The following is a 21,427-nucleotide window of genomic DNA, read 5'->3' on the forward strand; positions in this document are numbered from 1 at the left end:
GCTTGCGACTTTGGTATTTAATAAACCTGGACCCTCTCTGGAAGTGTATGAAGTTCCTTGAGGAGGCCGGGAAGGAGGGGAATGAAGGCGGGATGCTGCAGAAGCAGCCCCCCCGGCCGTGGGGGAGGGGTCTTGCTGGGAGCTGCCCAGTTTACAATGTTCCAGTCCCACATCACATACAGCTTCCTTTGTGCTTGGCAGAAGTTGCAGGAGGGCCTGCTGCAGTCAGTTGTCACAGTAGGACTCATAGGAGCATGAATAATAGAATCATAGAAGATTCGGGTTGGAAGAGACCTCAGGAGGTTATCTAGTCCAACCCCCTGCTCAAAGCAGGACCAACCCCAACTGAATCATCCCAGCCAGGGCTTTGTCAAGCCGGGCCTTAAAAACTTCTAAGGAAGGAGATTCCACCACCTCCCCAGGGAACCCATTCCAGTGCTTCACCACCCTCCTAGTGAAATAGTGTTTCCTAATATCCAACCTAGACCTCCCCCACTGCAACTTGAGACCATTACTCCTTGTTCTGTCATCAGGTACCACTGAGAACAGCCTATATCCATCCTCTTTGGAACCCCACTTCAGGTAGTTGAAGGCTGCTATCAAATCCCCCCTCACTCTTCTCTTCTGCAGACTAAACAAGTCCAGTTCCCTCAGCCTCTCCTTGTAAGTTATGTGCCCCAGCCCCCTGATAATTTTTGTTGCCTTCTGCTGGACTCTCTCCAATTTGTCCACATACTTTCTGTAGTGTGGGTCCCAAAACTGGACACAATACTCCAGATGTGGCCTGACTAGTGCCGAATAGAGGGGAATAATCACTTCCTTCGATTTGCTGGCAATGCTCCTACTCATGCATAAGAACATAAGCATGGCCGTAGTGGGTCAGACTAAAGGTCCATCTAGCCCAGTATCCTGTCTACTGACAGTGGCCAATGCCAGGTGCCCCAGAGGGGTGAACCTAACAGGCAATGATCAAGTGATCTCTCTCCTGCCATCCATCTCCACTCTCTGACAAACAGAGGCTAGGGACACCATTCCTTACCCATCCTGGCTAATAGTCATTTATGGACTTCACCACCATGAATTTATCCAGTTCTCTTTTAAACACTGTTATAGGCCTAGCCTTCACAATCTCCTCAGGTAAGGAGTTCCACAAGTTGACTGTGCGCTGAGTGAAGAAGAACTTCCTTTTATTTGTTTTAAACCTGCTGCCTATTAATTTCATTTGGTGACTCCTAATTCTTGTATTATGGGAATAAGTAAATAACTTTTCCTTATCCACTTTCTCAACATCACTCATGATTTTATAAACCTCTGTCATATCCCTCCTTAGTCTCCTCTTTTCCAAGCTGAAGAGTCCTAGCCTCTTTAATCTTTCCTCCATATGGGACCCTCTCCAAACCCCTAATCATTTTAGTTGCCCTTTTCTGAACCTTGTCTAGTGCCAGTATATCTTTTTTGAGATGAGACCACATCTGTACACAGTATTCGAGATGTGAGCGTACCATCAATTTATATAAGGGCAATAATATATTCTCTGTCTTATTCTCTATCCCCTTTTTAATGATTCCTAACATCCTGTTTGCTTTTTTGACGGCCTCTACACACTGCGTGGACATCTTCAGAGAACTATCCACGATGACTCCAAGATCTTTTTCCTGACTCGTTGTAGCTAAATTAGCCCCCGTCATATTGTATGTATAGTTGGGGTTATTTTTTCCAATGTGCATTACTTTACATTTCTCCACATTAAATTTCATTTGCCATTTTGTTGCCCAATCACTTCGTTTTGTGAGATCTTTTTGAAGTTCTTCACAGTCTGCTTTGGTCTTAACTATCTTGAGCAGTTTAGTATCACCTGCAAACTTTGCCACCTCACTTTACCCATTTCTCCAGATCATTTATGAATAAGTTCAATAGGATTGGTCCGAGGACTGACCCTTGGGGAACACCACTAGTTACCCCTCTCCATTCTGAGAATTTACCATTAATTCCTACCCTTTGTTCCCTGTCTTTTAACCAGTTCTCAATCCATGAAAGGACCTTCCCTTTTATCCCATGATAGCTTAATTTATGTAAGAGCCTTTGGTAAGGGACCTTGTCAAAGGCTTTCTGGAAATCTAAGTACACTACATCCACTGGATCCCCCTTGTCCACATGTTTGTTGACCCCTTCAAAGAACTCTAATAGATTAGTAAGACACGATTTCCCTTTACAGAAACCATGTTGACTATTGCTCAACAGTTTGTTTTTCTATGTATCTGACAATTTTATTCTTAACTATTGTTTCGACTAATTTGCCTGGTATCGACGTTAGACTTACCGGTCTGTAATTGCCGGGATCACCTCTAGAGCCCTTATTAAATATTGGCGTTACATTAGCTAACTTCCAGTCACTGGGTACAGAAGCCAATTTAAAGGACAGGTTACAAACCTTAGTTAATAGTTCTGCAACTTCACATTTGAGTTCTTTCAGAACTCTTGGGTGAATGCCACCTGGTCCTGGTGACTTGTTTATGTTGAGTTTATATGCCGTTGGCCTTCTTGGCAACAAGGGCACACTGCTGACTCATATCCAGCTTCTCATCCACTGTAATCCCCAGGTCCTTTTCTGCAGAACTGCTGCGTAGCCAGTCGGTCCCCAGCCTGTAGCAGTGCATGGGATTCTTCCTTCCTAAGTTCAGGACTCTGCACTTTTCCTTGTTGAACCTCATCAGATTTCTTTTGGCCCAATCTTCCAATTTGTCTAGGTCACTCTGGACCCTCTCCCTACCCTCCAGCATATCCACCTCTCCCCCCAGTTTAGTGTCATCTGCGAACTTGCTGAGGGTGCAATCCATCCCATCATCCAGATCGTTAATAAAGATATTGAACAAAACCGGCCCCAGGGCCAACCCCTTGGGCACCCCGTTTGATACCGGCTGCCAACTCGACATCGAGCTGTTGAACACTACCCGTTGAAGGGTAGAATGAAGTAAGGAAGGCAGAGGGAATATACTCTTTCACAACCCATTCTCCTTCAGGGAGTACAGGGGCTGCTGCTGTGTGCTCAGGCGGAGAAGGGCAGTATGTGATGAGTGAGTAATAGAGAAGTGAGGTAAAAGGGTCTCAGTTCCTAATGGAACAGTGATTTAAGCATATTACTGGGCCACCCTTATGAAAAAACAGATTTCATTTCCCCTCCCCCTTCCCTCCCCCTAGGATCCCCAAAGTGCTTTACAAACATCAGGGATGGCTCTAGGGATTTTGCCGCCCCAAGCACGGCAGGCAGGCTGTCTCCGGTGGTTTGCCTGCGGAGGGTCCGCTGGTCCCACAGCTTCAGCGGACCTCCCGCAGGCGTGCCTGCCTGCCGCCCTCGCGGCACCGGCAGAGCGCCCCCCCGCGGTATGCCGCCCCAAGCACGTGCTTGGCGTGCTGGGGCCTGGAGCCGCGCCTGACAAACATATAGACAAACTACAGAGCACGATGAAACAGGACAGCTGTTCCCACAGCCGCTCCCTGCTGTGCCGTTGTTTAGGACAGGAAGGGAAGAATGCTCCAGCCAATTGGAATCAGAGGGGAAATGTAGGGAGGCAGAAAGGCCTGGCTGGGATTTAACCAGTGCACTGGGGGTAGTGTCCTTGCTCTGGCAAAAAGCACCCTGGGATCTCTAGCTGCCTTTACATGCAAAGAATTAGCATCTTCAGCAGGCATTTGTCCTGTGTGGAATCACCACTCTGCTCCTACGAGACCTGGGTGTGTGTTGGAGGTCTCCTGTTCAAGAACTGGCCTGGCTGTGTTTTAGGTCATGAAATTGGACAAAACCAGAACTCTGGGTAGTGGGCCACAGGTGATGTGGGCGTACACTGCTTACATGCTTAGGTGTGTACATAAAGACTGCTGCAGTGCATTGCCTTTTGGATTCAGTGTCCTCCAACCATGTTCTTTAAGAGGCAAGTCACATGCTCGATGCCAGTGACTGTTCATTGCTTTGCACGGCCTGGTGCCAGGTGGGAGAAACTGCGATAGTCTGGCTTGTGAGCCACTTGTTCTTCCATGAAAGAAAACCACCTTCACTAAGCAGAACGTGTTCGGTGTTCTTCCCTTGAGTGGGAAATGGTGGCTGAGCGCTCTTTCAGGTTGTTGTAATGCAGCGTGGCTGGCACAGCTGCTTGGGGTTTCTCATTACTTGACAAAGAGCTCTGTTTGGCTGTGCATTAGAGTGGCAGGTTAGCATCCCTGCTGGCTTTCTCTTGGAAAATCAATGGGATGCGACAAGCTAGAAGGACATGAGTCCCTCCCTTGTATACAGCACAGCTCCCAATGTGCTTCAGCCGAGATGGCAACCAAGCACAATGACAAGGCAGGGAAGCAGAGCTGTTTAACAACACACCTATGGTAGCAAGGCCCTCACGGTTTGTTCTGTACTTGCTGTGTTTGTGCTGTGCTGGGGCACCATGCCAGGGAGCCCGTATGCAGGCATGGACTATGAAGGAGATCTTTCCAATGGAAGTACAGTAGGAAGTGAAGCTGGGCAAATGATCTGCGGCAAACTTGGCCTCTCTGTCTGCTCATGGAATAACCATGAGCAGATGAGGGCCGCCTTGAATGCATTCAACAGATTTCCTTTGGGTTTTGTACTCCATGGACTAGTAGGAAATATTTGAAATTCTGATCACGGCTCTTGGCTTTGATTGCTCGGGTCAGTTTATGTTCCCTGACTGGCTGAGCACGCAAGCACTTTGGGGCGCGAAGGACAATATTCCATTTCTGCAAATCCTCATGTATGTGATTGTGTCACTAAAGTAGGATGGCTTGAATGTGTGAGGAAAGCGAACGCAAAAGAGGGGTGTGTGGCCATTATGAAATACTCAAATGAATATTCCTGTCCATTGTTTTGCATTATCTATTCAGCTCTAGTTGGAAGGAAAGATCAGGGATAAGTACATACCGCATTCAGAGGGATGCATTCCTTCCTTCCTTCCCAGTGGCAATATAGTAGTATTAGATATATTATTATCATTTCTGATTTGTACTATGGTAGTGCTGAGGAGCCCCAGCCATGGTCCAGGACCCAGTGTGGTAGGTGATGTACAAATGCAGAATATAAAAAAAGTTGCTTCAAAGAGTTTACAGTCTAAATCATTGGACATTCTTGTGAGGGCCTGTCCTCCAGGGCATTGCACTCTGGGGCTAGAGGACAGTTCAGAGTAGGTGAACCCCTTTCCTGCCTTCCCTGTGCTTCCCTGGGAACCTATCCAGCCGTGGTCTGTGTGCACCTTTGGACAAGAGAAACCTGTTGCCAGGAGCACAGTCCAGCACCAATGGAGGGATCAGGACAAAAACCCAAACCAGGAGGGGAGCTTTGCACCGAGCTAACCGACATACCTGGGGGAATAAGTGCCTAGTAGGCAGACGGCAGAAGGAGCCATTGGCAGATATACTGAGTGCAGTACAGGCAAAGCTATGAAGCACAGGCCATAGAGAGCTGGAGGTCTGCCTCATGATGGGGGAGGGGGTGGGGCGTCCCGGACCGCAGGACTCTAGGGACCTAATTAAATAGAACAGGCAAATAAAAAATCCTGAGCAATCACAGCCCTTGGACATCCCCACCCCGGCCCTGTACAAAGGCAGCATGGCCCTGTTTAAAAAATAAGAGCCAAACGAAACGACTCCTGCTTGGGGCCAGACCCTGACACCCCTTTGCGATAGGGTGTATAAACCCCACACTGGTTAACGATGGGTTAACCAGAGCTTGAGCCCAATTAGGCCACCAGATGGGTGGTAGCGTAGCTGGTGATCAAACCCAGCGGGGATGGAGCTGGGCTTTCCTAAGGGAAGGAGCACAGGGCTGTGGGAAAGGAGGCCAGAGAGGAGTCCTCGGTGAGCGGTGGCTGGGAGTTTCCCCTTATGGGCTACAGGCAGAGAGAGGGGTGTTTAGACTGAAGCGGGAGGGGAAGCTGTGTCAGAGGCTTCGGAGAGCAGGATGCAGACTGCCGGGGGACTGGAGTGACCATCAGCAAGGGGACGCTAGAAAGCAAAGGGCGGCTCTGCTGTACCCAGCCACGAGGGGGCACGCGAATGGCGAGATGACTCCTCTACATCCTGACTCAGACTTGCCTCGCACAAAACGCCCCTTTGCGTTTGGTGAGAGGTTTGCACAAGAAAGGCCTGAGCAAAGAGCTTCAGGACAGGGCCTTTGGTGAAGAAATGGGATATTAGTCCCATCCACAGCTCCCTCCACCCCATGAGGTTTCCTCCTCCACCTGTTGCCTCCTCTCTCCCTCCTTCTGAAGGAGGCTGAAAATGCCCCGGCTAGGATCAGCTCTGGTGGCTGTTTTCTTGCCCATGGAAGCTGAGGGGAGGTAGTGAGGACACGTAGGTAGCTTCTTCGTAGGGAGAAAAAAGCAGCCTCAGCCTTGTCCCAGCCCCAGAGAGGAAACCCAGGAGCATCAGGCCTCTTGGCAGATGTTAGAACAAACCAACCCACACCCTATGTTCCACATGCAGCCGCAAAGGGAACGTGGTCAGAGGGAGCGAGAGAGCCCCCGCCCCCCAGTTTGCTCTGCAGTATGTGGTGAGGGGAGCATATCTTGGCACGCTCCGAGGAGCTCCTCAGGTGATAGGGTGGGCGTGAGTGAAGCCTGGGAGATTTGGATGGGGGGGAGCAGGGGTGACTTGCTCCCCAACCTGGAGTAAACACGTGTGGTTGTGTCTCACCCCCATCCCTGTCCTCCGCTCTCCCGTGCTCTCCCTTAGGCGCACACGATAGGATGAGGGGCCACTGGGCCCTGTTAACGTCTCCAAAAAGAGAATGAAGGTGACAGAGCCCAAAGGGGAGGTGTTATGGGGATGGGGTATCACCCCCTGCCTGGACGTGAAGGGGTTTGGGGGGATTGTGCCCCCCTCCATCCAAAGGTTGGGGAACTTTTAAAAAAAAAAATCCTAGCAACGGCTGAACCACCCTCTGAAGCACAGAGAGAAAACGAGGGGCAAAGCGAACGCTCGGTAAACGGGAAGAGCAATGCTAAGAACCTGCTCAGGCTTCCTTGTTTTCCTTCCTCCCCTTTTGTGTCCTAATCCCTCTCTCTTTGCTTATGACTTTGTCTCATTTCTTCCCACTTTCCCCCTGTGCCTGCTCGACATCCTCCTCTCGTTCTGCCTCCTCATGTGCCCCCGCACCTCTCCACATGCCACGTGCCCCCCCATCTTACCCCCACCTGCCTGCCAGGAGAATATTAAGGGTACGTCTACACTGAAAACAAACAGTGCGTTCTTAACTGGGGTTGAGGCAGCAGTGAGGACATGGCAACTCTGCTTTAAACTCGGATTAGCAGTTTGAGTTAAAGCCTGTAGGGAAGCGTGGGGTTAAACTCGAGGTGCTAAGCCAGGTAAAAGTCAAGTTCCTGGTCTTCTCTATCTTAACCGAGTTAAGAACGCACCTTCCCCCACCCCCACCCCCAGTGTACATGTGCCCTGCGCTAGCTCGTTCCATCCACCCTCGTTCCCGCACTGGGAGAGGCAGCCCCTCATGGCTGACATGAGGAACTGCAACTGTGCTGCATGCGTGCGGTTCCAGCGGGGATCCAGAGATCCATAGCGGGGTCTGGGGCGTGGAACCTGAGAGGTGTGACACTCAGCGGCTCCGGGAGAGCTCTCTGGGGTGATGGCCCCTCGCTTCTCCCCCGTCACATACCCCAGGAACAAACCCTCTGCCATGCCCAGTTTCAAAAAGGCAGCTGGGTCTCCCTTTGCAATGCTAATGTAGCGAGGTGGAGCGTGACCTACTTTCTGGCTAGATCCAAATGCAGGATGGGTTTTAACTCTCCCGTGCTTGTTTTCCCAATGCAAAGTCAGGAAAACACGGCTGGCCAAGCCTCTCTGCCAGCTTCCTTCATGTTCAATGGGAAGAAAAGTCCCCTTTGCTGTTTTGGGGGCTCTGGCTGTTAGTCTTGCCTTATCTAGTGTCAAACAAGGCAAGATCACAAGACACATGATTGAACCAACATGTGCCCGTGCTCCTGGGAGCAGCCCTGTCCCTTGGCTCTCTGCACACCCTGCAAAAGCTCAGCTGGATTTGAAAATAGCCTGTCTCAGGATTCTTCTGGCTCTCATCATAAAAATGGGAGGGTCTGTGGGGGTCCCCCCAAGGGCAAAATCTATTCCAGAAATCATGCTCGGGAGATTGGCTTTCAGTAGCTTCTTTGGGGATTTTGAAGCCTGATGTCACTCCATTATGACTAGGGTGACCAGACAGCAAGTGTGAAAAATCAGGATAGAGGGTGGGAGGTAATAGGGCCCTATATAAGAAAAAGACCCCAAAATTGGGACTGTCCCTATAAAATCGGGACATCTGGTCACCCTAATTGTGACTCTTCCTTTTGTGGGGCAGTTGTTGTGGCTTATTTTAGGAATGTGCCAGACACCAGCTTGGGATTTTCATGGAGTACCCAGGTCAGATGAGCTCAGTTAATTCCTAAAGATCAATCCATAGGGATTGATGTATTCCATGGGTGACTTTCTGCCCTGCTTCTGTGCCTCCAAGAATGTGTGTCTGCATTTTATTTGCTGATGCAGATTAATGATGGAATGAGGAGAGATGTTTACATTATATATCGAGGCCAAGTATCTTTGTACTGAAGCCTGGTGTTTAATATATATAATCAGGGCTTGAGAAACCCACCCAGGATGTGCAGGAACTTGGAGCGAGTGGGGTGGCTGGGGTCAGGGAGCAGAACAGCTCCTTCCCCTGAATGCTTCTGTTTCCCCTTGTCACTTTGCCTCTCTGGGTCTTTTTCTGCCCATCCTTTGTCTATTTAATTTGTAAGCTTAGAGCGGGGACTGTCTCGCTGACCTCGTTTGGGGCATCGAGGTGCTAATGTCATGCAAATAAGAAATACCAATAAACAGTGCTAACTGTTATCTACCTTTAAGTTGCACTGGGGTGGCTTTGGGAGTAGAGTGGGTTTTGGGGGACTGGCTGCAGAGTTATTTTTCATGTGGGCTAGCAGGCTTAGTCGTGAAGCTCGTAAGGGTTGGGGAGCCGTTGCACACTTTGTATATTACACTGTAATCCCATGTTGGTGGGGGCAAATGGTTGTTGTCCTGCTTGGCAATGGCTGTGAACTAGCATTGCCATGGACAGGGGTTAGATAAAATTAGAGCTAAGGCTCCTTGGGCAGGCAGACGAAGGGATGGCTAGAAAAGCACTGTGCAGAGGTCTGGTTGGAGGATTGGATTCCTTTGTGTCAGCCGTCCAACGAAGAGCAGGCAAGCCGGGTGCTTGCATGTATGTCAGAGGGTTACTAAGGTCGATGGTTAGGGAAGTCTCTAATATGGAGTCTTCTAACCCACAGATGAAACTGGCGGTGCTATAAATTATACAGCAGTGATTAGCATTCCTAATCTATTTGTCTGCCCAAATTTGGTGTCAGCTGCTTGCCTTCAGCAGCCAAGATAAAGCTCACACCCCACGAAATCAAATTGACTAGCAGAGGGCATCTTTCCAGATGGTGCAGTCAGTGCTCTCCTGGAAATCTGTGATATAGCTGGGAGAACAAGAATGTAAGGAAGAGAGAGAGAGACGGACAGCAATGCCATAGTGGTCTTTTGAGTTTGGAGGCAAGCCAGCCTCGTAGACGTGAGCAAAACCACTGCCAGCATCCTAACATCCAGTTCAAGAACTCATTCGCTAGCCTTTTACTGCCACTGACCTGCCTTCGGATCTGTTCTTAGGTCACAAGTGGGGGAAAAATAGTTTGATCTCATCCAATATCCTGTTAGTCCACATCCACCAGGTTACCCACCAGGATTTGGTGACAGAAGTGATGTATGACTCAGCAGTCTCTTCTCAAGTAAGGTCCAAGTGTGGGATAACAGGAGTTAAATATATTTGTATCTACATGTACTGTGACTGGGGTGATGAAATCTTGCTCTTGGGAACATCACTGGATCACTGCGGGGATCAGGAAGGCAAGAATTGCTACACCCCTGGGGGAGAGTCACATTGCATGTTGTCATGTTTCAGGGGGTAGCCGTGTTAGTCTGTATCCACAAGAACAACAAGGAGTCCGGTGGCACCTTAAAGACTAACAGATTTATTTGGGCATAAGCTTTCATGGGTAAAAACCCCACTTCTTCAGACACATGGAGTGAAAATTACAGATGCAGGCATAAATATATTGACACATGAAGAGAAGGGAGTTACCTCGCAAGTGGAGAACCAGTTGACAGGGCCAATTCAATCAGGGTGGATGTGGTCCTCTCCCAGTAATTGATGAGGAGGTGTCAATTCCAGGAGAGGGAAAGTTGTTTTTGTACTGATCCAGCCACTCCCAGTCCCTATTCAAGCCCAAATTAATGGTGTTAAATTTGCAAATGAATTTTAGTTCTGCAGTTTCTCTTTGAACTCTGTTTCTGAAGTTTTTTTGCATGTTGGTTCAGCTGCATTTTGGAAGACTTTAGTCTTCCTCTGAAGCATCAGGAATATGCCACTACTGGAAACAGGATAAATGATTTGATGGACTAGAATGGCAGTTCTGGTGTTTCTAAGTCTGGAGTAGCAGAAATTGTTCCAGGCCAGCACCGAGGTGCAGTAGCAAGGCTGTGGACCTGACTTTGTCCCATTGTCATACAGCAGAAGTAACTCCATTGAAGACAATGGGATTACACTCATGTAATAGTGTATGATGTGAGATGAGAATCAAACCTTGTGTGTAGTAACCTTGCATAGCACCTGGCCATATGTTAGGCCTAGGTCAAAGTGAGTAGTATGAATTCTTCATTTTCATGAGCATCAGGTTCTCATTGACTTTCAGGATGCCTAAAAGGCGTCTTTGCCAGGTAGAGTAGGTGGGTATCGCGCTCTCACACAAATGGACTGGCTAGTGCATAGGTGCATACATGCCCTTCCTCTTGATATTTCCTGTTGAGTGGTGCTGGTTCTGTTGAAACACGGAATAGCTCAGTGCTTTGACCTTTGGCCTACTAAGCCTAGGGTTGTGAGTTCAATCCTTGAGGGGGCCATTTAGGGATGGGGGGGGGGTAACCACACACTTTCAGGGACAGTACTTGGTCCTGCTAGTGAAGGCAGGGGAGTGGACTCAACTTTTCAAGGTCTCTTCCAGCTCTATGAGATAGGCGTAGCTCCATATATATATATATAAATAAACCAGAAACCAAGTGACAGTCACTTGGTCTTGCTCGAAATAGGGCAGATTCCCCTGAAAAGTTCAGATGCAGCACATGAATGGAACAGTTTAGGAGTCTGCTGCCACGGGGCTGAGCTTAGAGTGATTTATGGTGTGGGGTAGACACTGGAGCTGGTCTGTGTTTCTGAATAAAGGTCTCTAATTCCAGACTCTGCCGTTTGTGGGGCTAGACTGTTGATCACACTCAAATTCAGCCAGCTGCTGGTATTCACAAACCCTGAAAGTCTCATCAACTTGTACCAGAAAGGTGCTACTCACTATGCTTTTGTTCTAGGGTGACCAGATGTCCCAATTTTATAGGGACAGCCCCGATATTCAGGGCTTTTTCTTATATAGGCGCCTATTACACCCCATCCCCGTCCCGATTTTTCACATTTGCTCTCTGGTCACCCTATTTTGTTGAAATGTTTCAGTTGTCCAATCAGGGAGCGAAAGCAGTGCCATGTGATGAGAGCTGGTGGAAAATGGTAAATACTTTCCATGAAAAGGTTAGGAAAAGAACAAAAATATTTTTTTTCCCTACAACTTCTGCTGATTTTTTTTAAATAGGTTTTGATGAAAAACCTCAAACCCGTTTGCAAAAACTGATTATATATTTTTGGCAGGGTGGGGGAGAGCGTCCTAGAAAAATCGGAAAATGTTGCGAGAAACGTTTTCCTGTTAAAAACGGGCTGTTTTTTTCATTTAAAAATTGGTTTTGGAATGAAAAGATTTCCACCAGTCCTACATGTGATCAGTAATACCTTTATGCTCAGCTGTGTACCAACATACAATAAATGACAGTGCCTACTTTAGAGCTTACAGGCTAAATGGAGAAGACAAGACATAACTGGTGGATGAAACAAACAAGCAGGTCAGGGTAAGGGACAGAAGGTGACAAAAATAATTGACTAATGATGCACATAGCCCATCAGGTGCAGTAAGCACAATTTACCATCTGCCTAGCTGCTGTAAGGTTTCAGTGTCCTGTATGTATTATGGCAGAGGTGAGTTCCAAGGAGGGTCAGGGTGGTGACTTTACAGATATGCCCGAGACAGCTTTTCCGAGCAGAAGGGGCAAGATGGGAGAAAACGTGAACATGCTTGGGGTAGAAGCACCGAATGAGTCTGGTGTTGAAGCATGAATAGATACAATGAATGGTTCAGAGTCTGGACATTCGTTATCCAAGCTAGTCTTCCAGTTCTTGTGAAGAACGAATACAACTGACAGCAGTCAGGCATGGCTTGCAAACGAGTCATAGACCAACAAAGTGGCCTGCATGTGCCAAACGCATACTATTCAACCAGCTGTAGCAGAGGAATTGTGGAACTCGGTGATATTGCATGGATTTCAGTCTCAAAGCAGGAGATGGAGGTCTCTGGGTCTTAGATGACTTGGTATGGGGCTGGAAAATCTGGGTCCAAAACTTGGTTTTGCTACTGTTTTGTTATAAGGTCTTGGGCAAGTCGCTATATTCCGTTGCCTTATACATAATATGGGGATAATACACATACCTATCTTTGAAAAGAGATCTGAGTCCAAGAAGAAAATGCCGCATGGAGATTATTGGTATTTATTAGGACAGATGTCGCCACATGGGGCTATTACACATAATCTTAAAAGTTCTTTTTCTTATTGTGTGAGCAGCGTACAGTCTTTGAAAAACTGCTGTCTTCTTGATTGGGTTTGTGATGGAGTTTCTTCCAAGGGAAGCTGTTGCAAGCATCAAGAGAGCTGACTCTCTGCCTTAATCTCTCTACCTCGAGTCAATTCTTGAGCCAAAGGTGCTCCCTGGGAACTGGATTCTGGTGTCGGACTGCAGTCGCTGAAAGAGTGGTTTTCCTACACACCTCTGTTCTAGGAGTGGTGTATATAGCATAAATAAACCAGTTATGTTAAAAACAAAAACCCCAGCATCTATGCCACTGATTTCTCCTCTAACGGGAAACTGAGCTGAAAGGCCCTGACATCTGACAGCACTCAGAAGAGGGGCGATGCTGTGGTTATTTTTCCATCTCAGTGGTTTCAGCTGCAGTTTGACATGACCCCCCCCGCCCCTACACACACACACACACACACACACACACACACACACACACACACGCACACACACACACGCACACTTCTAGACTGAGGCTGCTGAATTTCTCACAACTCTAGTTACAATTCTCATGTGGCAATCTCTCCCTGGTCCCCTCCATTGCAACTTATCTCATTATCAACGGCACCCGGGGTTTAGGCTGAAAAAAACATGCCAAATCATCTGCATGTTCCTCTAACCCTGAGCTTCAGTGATTATTCTCTGCTGAAGCAGGACCCACGGTATCATTTAAGCAGAGGCATTCACAGAAAGCTCCTTATCTAGGATCATTATTCTTGGCACTTAACTCAGAAAGTCTCCTGGTGTTTAGTTCCCTCATTCCTCTCCCCCATCCACCTATGGAGAGAGAGCAGAAAGCCTTTCTCATCCGGTCCTCACAGGATCATATGGAAAAGATGAACTAAATCTGCTAAAAGGCTGTAAAGCCAGGATGAATGTAAGATAGCAGCAGCTCTGAAGAAGAGGGTTAGCTTTTTCTAACCCTCCTTGCCTCAGGCTTTACAGATCCAGAGGCTCAGTTCGAATACATTTTCTGGCCTTTTCTTGCGACTGTCTTTGATCAGCGTTTCAATAAGAAGATTCACGATCATGTCTCCATGAAATCCCTGGCATTGGGTGACAATGTGTCTCTCGCTGTATTAGTGCAGCAAATATACTGAGTCTCCCGGAAATGAAAACAGACAATTATTTACACTGAGTTTTTCCTTTTTCCCCTTGGCATCATTTTATAACCAGAGGAATAAGCTTTTTTACATATTATCCCAGGGACCACTGGAACAGAAGATGTCACGTATTTCTCATAAATGGGCCTTGGCCTCTGAGGACAGAAATTGGCCAGAGAGCACTTTAATGGAGGGAGGTAAGATGTGAAGTTTAGTTTAGCCAAGTGATGGTACAACGGGATAACGCAGTGCAATGCTGTTGGGCAGTGGGGGAATAAAGCACTACGTTTTCATCTTTGGACACCTTTGTTACAAGTCTACATTGGCTCATGAGAAAAGAGTTTTTGGTCTCTCACTCAGCCTGCTCACACAATTCACGATTAGACAGCGGAACTCACTGCAACAAAATGCTATTGCAGTCAAGAGTGTAGCAGGATTTTTGAAGAGCATTAGACATTTATATGGATAATAAGATCATCCAGGATTCACTAGGAAATATTTTAAAAATAAAGTAGTTTTGGAAGGAATGCAGATCTCGTGCTCAGGGCATAAGTCAACCTGTGGCTACTGAGGTTGGGAGGGAGGAGCCTTTCCTGGGGGAAGGTTATCCCATCACTGCCTACTGCATGAGTCTGTCGCATGTTCCTCTGAAGCAGCTGGTACTGGCAGGCCACTGTTGGAGACAGGGTATTGGATTAGATGGACTGATATAATTGCAGATCCCAAGGATTTTTTTCTTGACTTGAGCAGTTCTTGATCTACTCGGGTAGTTCCAAAATGCTCCAATATTCTGCAGGAGTCGCAATGAGGGGGAACGTGCAGGCCGGCACACAGCTATGGGGGTAAATCTGTTGCCACACCTGCCTCACAATAAAACGAGGTTTCTCTAGGAAGACTTTGTGCTGTAGCTCCGTTGTCAATCTCTAATCATCACACTTGAGTAAAAGTCCCTTCCTGACACAACTGCTCAGCTTTCAGTCTCTTGTGCTTTCATAATCCCACTGCTTTCCCAGTCCTCCACAGAGTCCTCCAGCAGGGAAGTCAAGACCTACTATTTCTAAAGTAAAAAACAAGCCGAAACCACCCACCCCAAACCTACAAATCATCAAGATGTCCTTATAACTCATCAAGGAGCATGAAAAGGTACAGCCCCAATTTTCTTCCCTTGTTGCTAAGTCACCTCTTAAAAACTTCTTTCCCTCTATTTTTATTCTCACTGTCAATTTCCTCCTCCAGCTCTGGCTCTTCAGTTACTGGCTCTTTGTTCTCACTTGTTACGCGTGCAGACAGGAAAGCTTCCGCAGGATTTTCAAGTCAGGCTTGTCATCTTGGCTCGTTTGATCTCTCCCTTTCTCCCCCATTTTTAATAATCCTTCTTGCTCCAGCACAGCCCACAAAGGGTTCTGAGGGTTTACAGCTTGAGTTCAGGGAATGGGGCGGGGAGAGAGAGAATTTATGTGAATTTTATGAAGTTAGCAGAAGCCTTCAGTTAATTACATCCTTCCCTTCACTGGGGATTGGTATTATTCTCCATGTAGAACTGCAAAACAGCACAGTGGCAGAGCTGTATATTGTCATGCGATGATGTGGGAGAAATGGCATTAGTGCAGAATATTCGGAGAAGTGCCTTACAGGAATTGTACTGTCACACACTGGGGTAGGGCAAACGGTTATTAACAACACAGGGTAGGCGAGTGGCGGAGATCCTTGACTAAAGGGGGGGCAGGAAGCGGGGGTAGCCACAAAGCAGGGAGATTTTATTCACTTCAAACCTCTTAAGAACACGGCGGGGGAGTGAAGAGGCGCCTCTGAGCAGCGCTGTCACTGGGGCACTCACTGGTGCCGCGGGACTAATCGGCTCTCTCCTGTGTTCACTCCCAGTCTCTCTCCAACAAGTTTGAAAGCAAACCGAGAGCACAAGGGCTGCTCCTCTCAGCCTGTAGCACTGGAGGCCGTGTGCACCTTCGGCAGGCGCAGCCAAGGCAGATGGTTAAGGTGTGAAGTGTATGGCGCTGCCATGTTGCAAAGGTTTGATGCATGAGCACTGGCACGGTGGGGGAGAGGAGAGTAGGGTGACCAGATGTCCCGATTTTATAGGGACCGTCCTGATTTTTGGGTCTTTTTCTTATATAGGCTCCTATTACCCCCCGTCCTGATTTTTCACATTTGCTGTCTGGTCACCCTAGGGGGGAGGAAGGAGAATGGCAGTGTGAGCATGAAAGCTTCAAATTCGATGCCTCTGAATGTGGTAGCTATTGGCTTAAATCAGGGGTAGGCAACCTATGGCACACGTGCCAAAGGCGGCACCTGAGCTGATTTTCAGTGGCACTCACACTTCAGTGGTCCTGGCCACCGGTCCGGGGGGCTCTGCATTTTAATTTAATTTTAAATGAAGCCTCTTAAACATTTTAAAAACCTTATTTACTTTACGTACAACAATAGTTTAGTTATATATTATAGACTTATAGAAAGAGACCTTCTAAAAACGTTAAAATGTCTGACTGGCACACGAAACCTTAAATTAGAGTGAATAAATGAAGACTCGGCACAGCACTTCTGAAAGGTTGCCGACCCCTGGTTTAAATTACACCGCTACCTCGATATAACGCCACCCGATATAACATGAATTTGGATATAACGCGGTAAAGCAGTGCTCTGGGCGGGCGGGGCTGCGCACTCCGGCGGATCAAAGCAAGTTCAATATAACACGGTTTCACCTATAACGCGGTACGATTTTTTTGGCTCCCAAGGACAGCGTTCTGTCGAGGTAGAGGTGTATATTCAGTAGCTTGGGCTCGGATGACAGTCACTCACAATATGTTCTCTGGTTGCTCCAGTTCGTTGGGAAGATGTAGTGCTAGTCACAGTGGCTAGAGACAGCTGTAACGTGGGTTGGTGCCCCCAGCTCCCTTCGTTCAGCCCCTGCTACGCCTGGACGGGGCTCTCACCCTGCTTTGCCCAGGCACTCAGATCCTGACTTTAGCACCTCCTGCTCCTTGAGTCCTGGGCTCCCCAATGTATTGCATGCTGGGGCTACACTGAAAACTTCTGCAGGCATCGCTTTGTCTAGCAGGGGTGTGATGTTGCTGACATAGCTCTGCCAGCAAAAGCCCCACTGTAGGCAGTTACACAGCAGAAAAGTCCTTGTGTTGGTTTAGCTTATTTCACTGGGGACTTGTCTGAGCTATACAAGTAAAAAGCACTCTTTTGCCTGTATCAGCTGCATCTACACTAGGAGGGTTTGCCGACCTACCCATACCAGCAAACCCTTTCTGGTGTAGACAAGGCCCAGTCCTGGTCTTCCAAACCCTTGATTATTCCTGTCCCAGGCTTTTGTATGGCTTTCCCCTGACCTAAAGCATCTGCTATGCTATTACAACTGCTGGAATCTCTCATAGCTTTGGTGATACATCTTAATGCTACTTGTGACAACCTCTGCTAGCCAAGTCCTTTGGACAGAGTGTAAATTGTGCTGCATTGCTTAGCGGGTTTGTGATCTGGGCACGTGTCCAGGGATGGACTAAAATGAGCCTCGGTTTCAACAGAATCATAGACGAGGGGTGATGGAAATAACATCCTGAGCTGTCTCATCAGCGCTTTGGTTGCATAGGAACCTCTCCTGCTTGAGCCTAGGTTTGAGTCCCTTTAATAGCTGAGGTCTATGTAGATCACTAGGCAGAGAGTTGTATTGTCAAGAATTTCCCGCCCCTTAATTGCTTTCCTAAGACAGGATTTGAACCCAGCTCTCCAGTGGCAAAGGGCAGCGCATGAACACATCTGCATGATGTTGGGCCAGGCTGCTTTACTGACCTCTGTGCACGGGGATATTTTTTCCGTCTGGGAAGGAGACAATGACAGACGTGATGGCTGCATGGGCAGGAAGCAAGAATGGCTAAAAATGGCTGGGTCTGTGTAACATTGGCTCTTGCAGACTCCATTGGCCGGGCTAGTTCATCCGCACCTTCCTTTTGTTCCCTCTGTCAAAGTAGCCTCACAACAAACCTATCAAAAATTAACGGATGTTGCTTACAATGACTTTAAAGGGAGTGATCAAGAGGGAGTTGGTGAGGTGCTTTCCCCTTCTGAGCTGCCTTCTGCAGTGGACGTGTGTTACAGAGGATCTTCCTTCCCCAGATCTTAACATTTTCATTGTTGAAACACCAAAGGAAGAGCTGCAGTAATTACTCTTGTCGTTGAGGGGGCATTGAGTGTCTAAGTTGGCTGGCAACCAGGGGTTCCAATTTTCTTGCTCAGGGAAGATTGCATTCCTGATGCCTTCTGGATCCTATGCCCTCTGTTCTTCCCTTGGTGCTGGAGTGAAATGTGGTGCACTCAGGATAGCCTGAAACTGTGATGCCTTTTCGTTGTCTGTGGATGATGCCTTCTAGTGTCTATGAACTGTCTGCCAGCCAAGATGGCAACCATTTTGTTCTCAGAGTTATTGCAGGTAGATGCTCACACCATGCTCTCTCAGGGAGACTTTACTTTTTTTTTTCTTGTTGATTTCCTTTTTCTAAAGTAGGGTGTTTTGGACTAAACTTACATTTACACACACACAGAGTAAACCCAACAGGAACTGCTTTAGTTCAAATAAATCATCAGCATTATGGAGTCTTTAATAAAGCGTCTCACACTATAGCCTTGTTAGGGGATAATTTATGGTGTGACAGAGGGATGTGTTCCCCTATCATCTCACTGGAAATGGAAGAAGGAGCCATCTTTCTTTACTTGGAGGCTGGCCAACTTCCCCATTCCCCCATAAGACCTTGGGTAGGGAAAAAGGGGGAAAATGAAATTTCCTTGGACTATTTTCTCCCCTCCCTGAATTTTGAAATTGAATTGAAATTTCAGAATTTGAAAAATTTCAACCAACTCTATAGTTGTTTCCATCTGGAGTTGATGCATTAGGTAGAGATGTAGACCATCAGCTGAAGATGTAATTGACCTGCAGATTTCTGGACACTGGGGGCCAGTTTTCAAAAGAGCCCTATTAGATGCACATTTCGTACTAGGTGCACGATAGGAGATGAGCTCTTGAAAATATGACCCCAACTGTGAGGCCGGAGCAAATTTCAAAATGTCATCAACATTCTGAATTTGGAGGGTTTTTTTTGGTGGGATGGGGAATGGGTGAGAAAAGTTAGAATTTTTTTTCTTAATTCCTCTAGCTTCTTGATTTTTGAACCAATTATAGAGGTGGCTGAAATTTTTCATACTTGGAAATTTTCAAAATTCAAGGTTGTATGCTGTGTGAATTCCTCACCACACCCAGGATCTTGTGGGGGTGACTCAGCAATCTCCTAAAGCGCAAGGCAGGTGACTCCAGAAGGCTGAGTTAATAATTTTGAACTCATGTAACTGAAGGAGGTAAAATGGTTCAAGATTAAATGGAAAACATCAAAATCAGATAAAACAAAAAGTAAAAACCATTTAAAAAAAAAGCAATGCTTGCGTTATGTAAATGCACTGGTATTTGTGTGTCTGTGTGCATGGGGCACTCCTCTCTACTGGATGGAATCAGAACTGCTCAACTGTGTGTCATAGCCTCTATATTGCTGAGGGCTAATGGAGATTTTCCTTTAGCTCGAGTAGTGACTCAGGAGCAGGCAGATATGCATTGTATGTTTATGTTTTTACTGGCTACTGAATACAGTGTAATGACTACCATAAAGTCCTAGGTGGCCTGAATTTGTTATCATGCTTCATTTATTTGTATTTTGGAAAATTCACATTTAATTCAATTTCTCTCTCTTTCTCACCTTTCCCCACACCCGCCCCTATTTGTGTCTTAAATCAGGATTCTAGCCACCGCTGGGGCTGATTTTGACCTACGAACCTTGCGAGCCGTTCGGGTATTGAGACCTTTGAAGTTGGTGTCAGGAATCCCAAGTAAGTGTTACGAGAACCATTGCAACATCATTGTCGTTGTCAGCAAGGTCCCCTGGCCTTTGGGGTCTGTGTCCTCTGGACTATATAATCTTCCCCCTGTTTCCTATCGCACTGGGGTGCCCTGGCTTTCCATGCCGGGGACCTGATTTTCCATTGCTCTGTGTCGTGTGTCAGCATTTACACCTATGCAAAGGGAGTGCAAAGTGCTACCATATTAGGCCCCAGGATTGGAACTTCACAGATTTGGTGCTTGAGACTTCTTCACTCTGGGGCTTGAGCTGTACTCCAAGCACTGCCACATGCCAAGTTTGCCAACCTACGGGCACCTCAGTGCTAGAATTCCCAGGGAGATCTTTAGCTGGAGCTCAGGCAGTGAACACCAGGTCTGGCCTCCCATGTTACTCAGGCCCATAAGTAACACCAGGTAAGGGCAAGGCAGATAAAGGGACAGTCTCTATAATCAGGTTTTCACCATAGGCAACTTGATACTTTGTGTTAGTTGGCAGTGCCCGGATGCTCTGGTGAGGGGCACTGTAGAAATACAGGGGACTCCTAGTGATATCTGTTCATTTTTTCCCTTTCTGAATTTGGAACTGAAGCATTTTCCATGCAGCATGAGGCAGTGAGAGGAAATTGTTTCCCTTTTAAATGGGATGCACTCACATGAAGCTCAGCTGTTCATCCACATTAACTCATTAGCATCCTTCTCCTCCGCTCAAACAGCAGCCTGGTGTTTTAGCTCCGCCCCAGAGATGGTTTCTTGCAGCCAAAACACCAGGGGCTGTGCAGCTCTGATGAGGAATGAGCTTCCCTGCCTCTGGTGCTGGAAACTTGAGACAGCAGTGTCCTTTTGGGAGCACAGATTACATAGGCATTTCCCGTCCAGAAGGAAAGGGCTCATGGCAAGCTGGCGTTTATTTATTAATCTGTATTTGAAATTAATAAGGGAAATGCCCTTGATCTGTTAAGCACCAACCAACAAGTGATTTTTGTGTACAAGGCCATGTAAATGGACAGGATAAAGCATTGGAGGGGAAACTAAGCTGCAATGACTTGTGTAAGATCACTTGATAAATCAGAGCTGGGACTGGAACTCACGTCTCCTACATCCCAGCCTAGTGCTTTATCCACTAGGCCAATGACTGACCCTTCTTCCCAGCCCACTCGTGAGGTGCATTGACAGTGTGGGGAAGGATTGTCCTGCCATTGTTCATGCTGTGGGTGGATGAAGAGCAGCTTCCACTCCCCAGGGCTGTAAATCCGACACCTTTCTCGAGCATGAAATTCATATGAAAAACCAAAGCAAGTTGAATAAAATAACCACGATCCCATATAGGAACCGCAGGGAGAGTGAGATCACAGGTACGAGAGTTTCTTAAAGGAGAACAGCTCACCCTCTCCATTGCATAAAGGCATCCCTGAGCAGAGAGATCAGCCAGGGCCACCCAGAGGATTCAGGGGGCCTGGGGTCTTCACTTCGGCGGCGGGTCCCGGAGCGGAAGGACCCCCTGCTGCCGAATTGCCGCCAAAGACCCGGAGCAGAAGAAGCTCCGGGGGCCCGGGCCCCGCAAGAGTTTTTCAGGTGCCCCTGAGCGAGTGAAGGACCCCC

At 47.5% G+C, this 21,427-nt stretch overlaps 1 protein-coding gene across 1 annotated transcript in view; it reads left to right on the top strand.

Moving 5' to 3' along the window:
• CACNA1B (calcium voltage-gated channel subunit alpha1 B) overlaps positions 1 to 21,427 on the top strand; it is a 491,615-nt gene that overhangs the window by 168,181 nt on the left and 302,007 nt on the right. The window contains exon 4 of the mRNA XM_044993192.1: positions 19,727 to 19,818. Coding sequence (XP_044849127.1) covers positions 19,727 to 19,818 — 92 coding nt within the window. The remainder of the gene's footprint in view (positions 1 to 19,726; positions 19,819 to 21,427) is intronic.

Source organism: Mauremys mutica, chromosome 18 (assembly GCF_020497125.1).
Source record: "Mauremys mutica isolate MM-2020 ecotype Southern chromosome 18, ASM2049712v1, whole genome shotgun sequence".
NCBI lineage: Eukaryota > Metazoa > Chordata > Testudines > Geoemydidae > Mauremys > Mauremys mutica.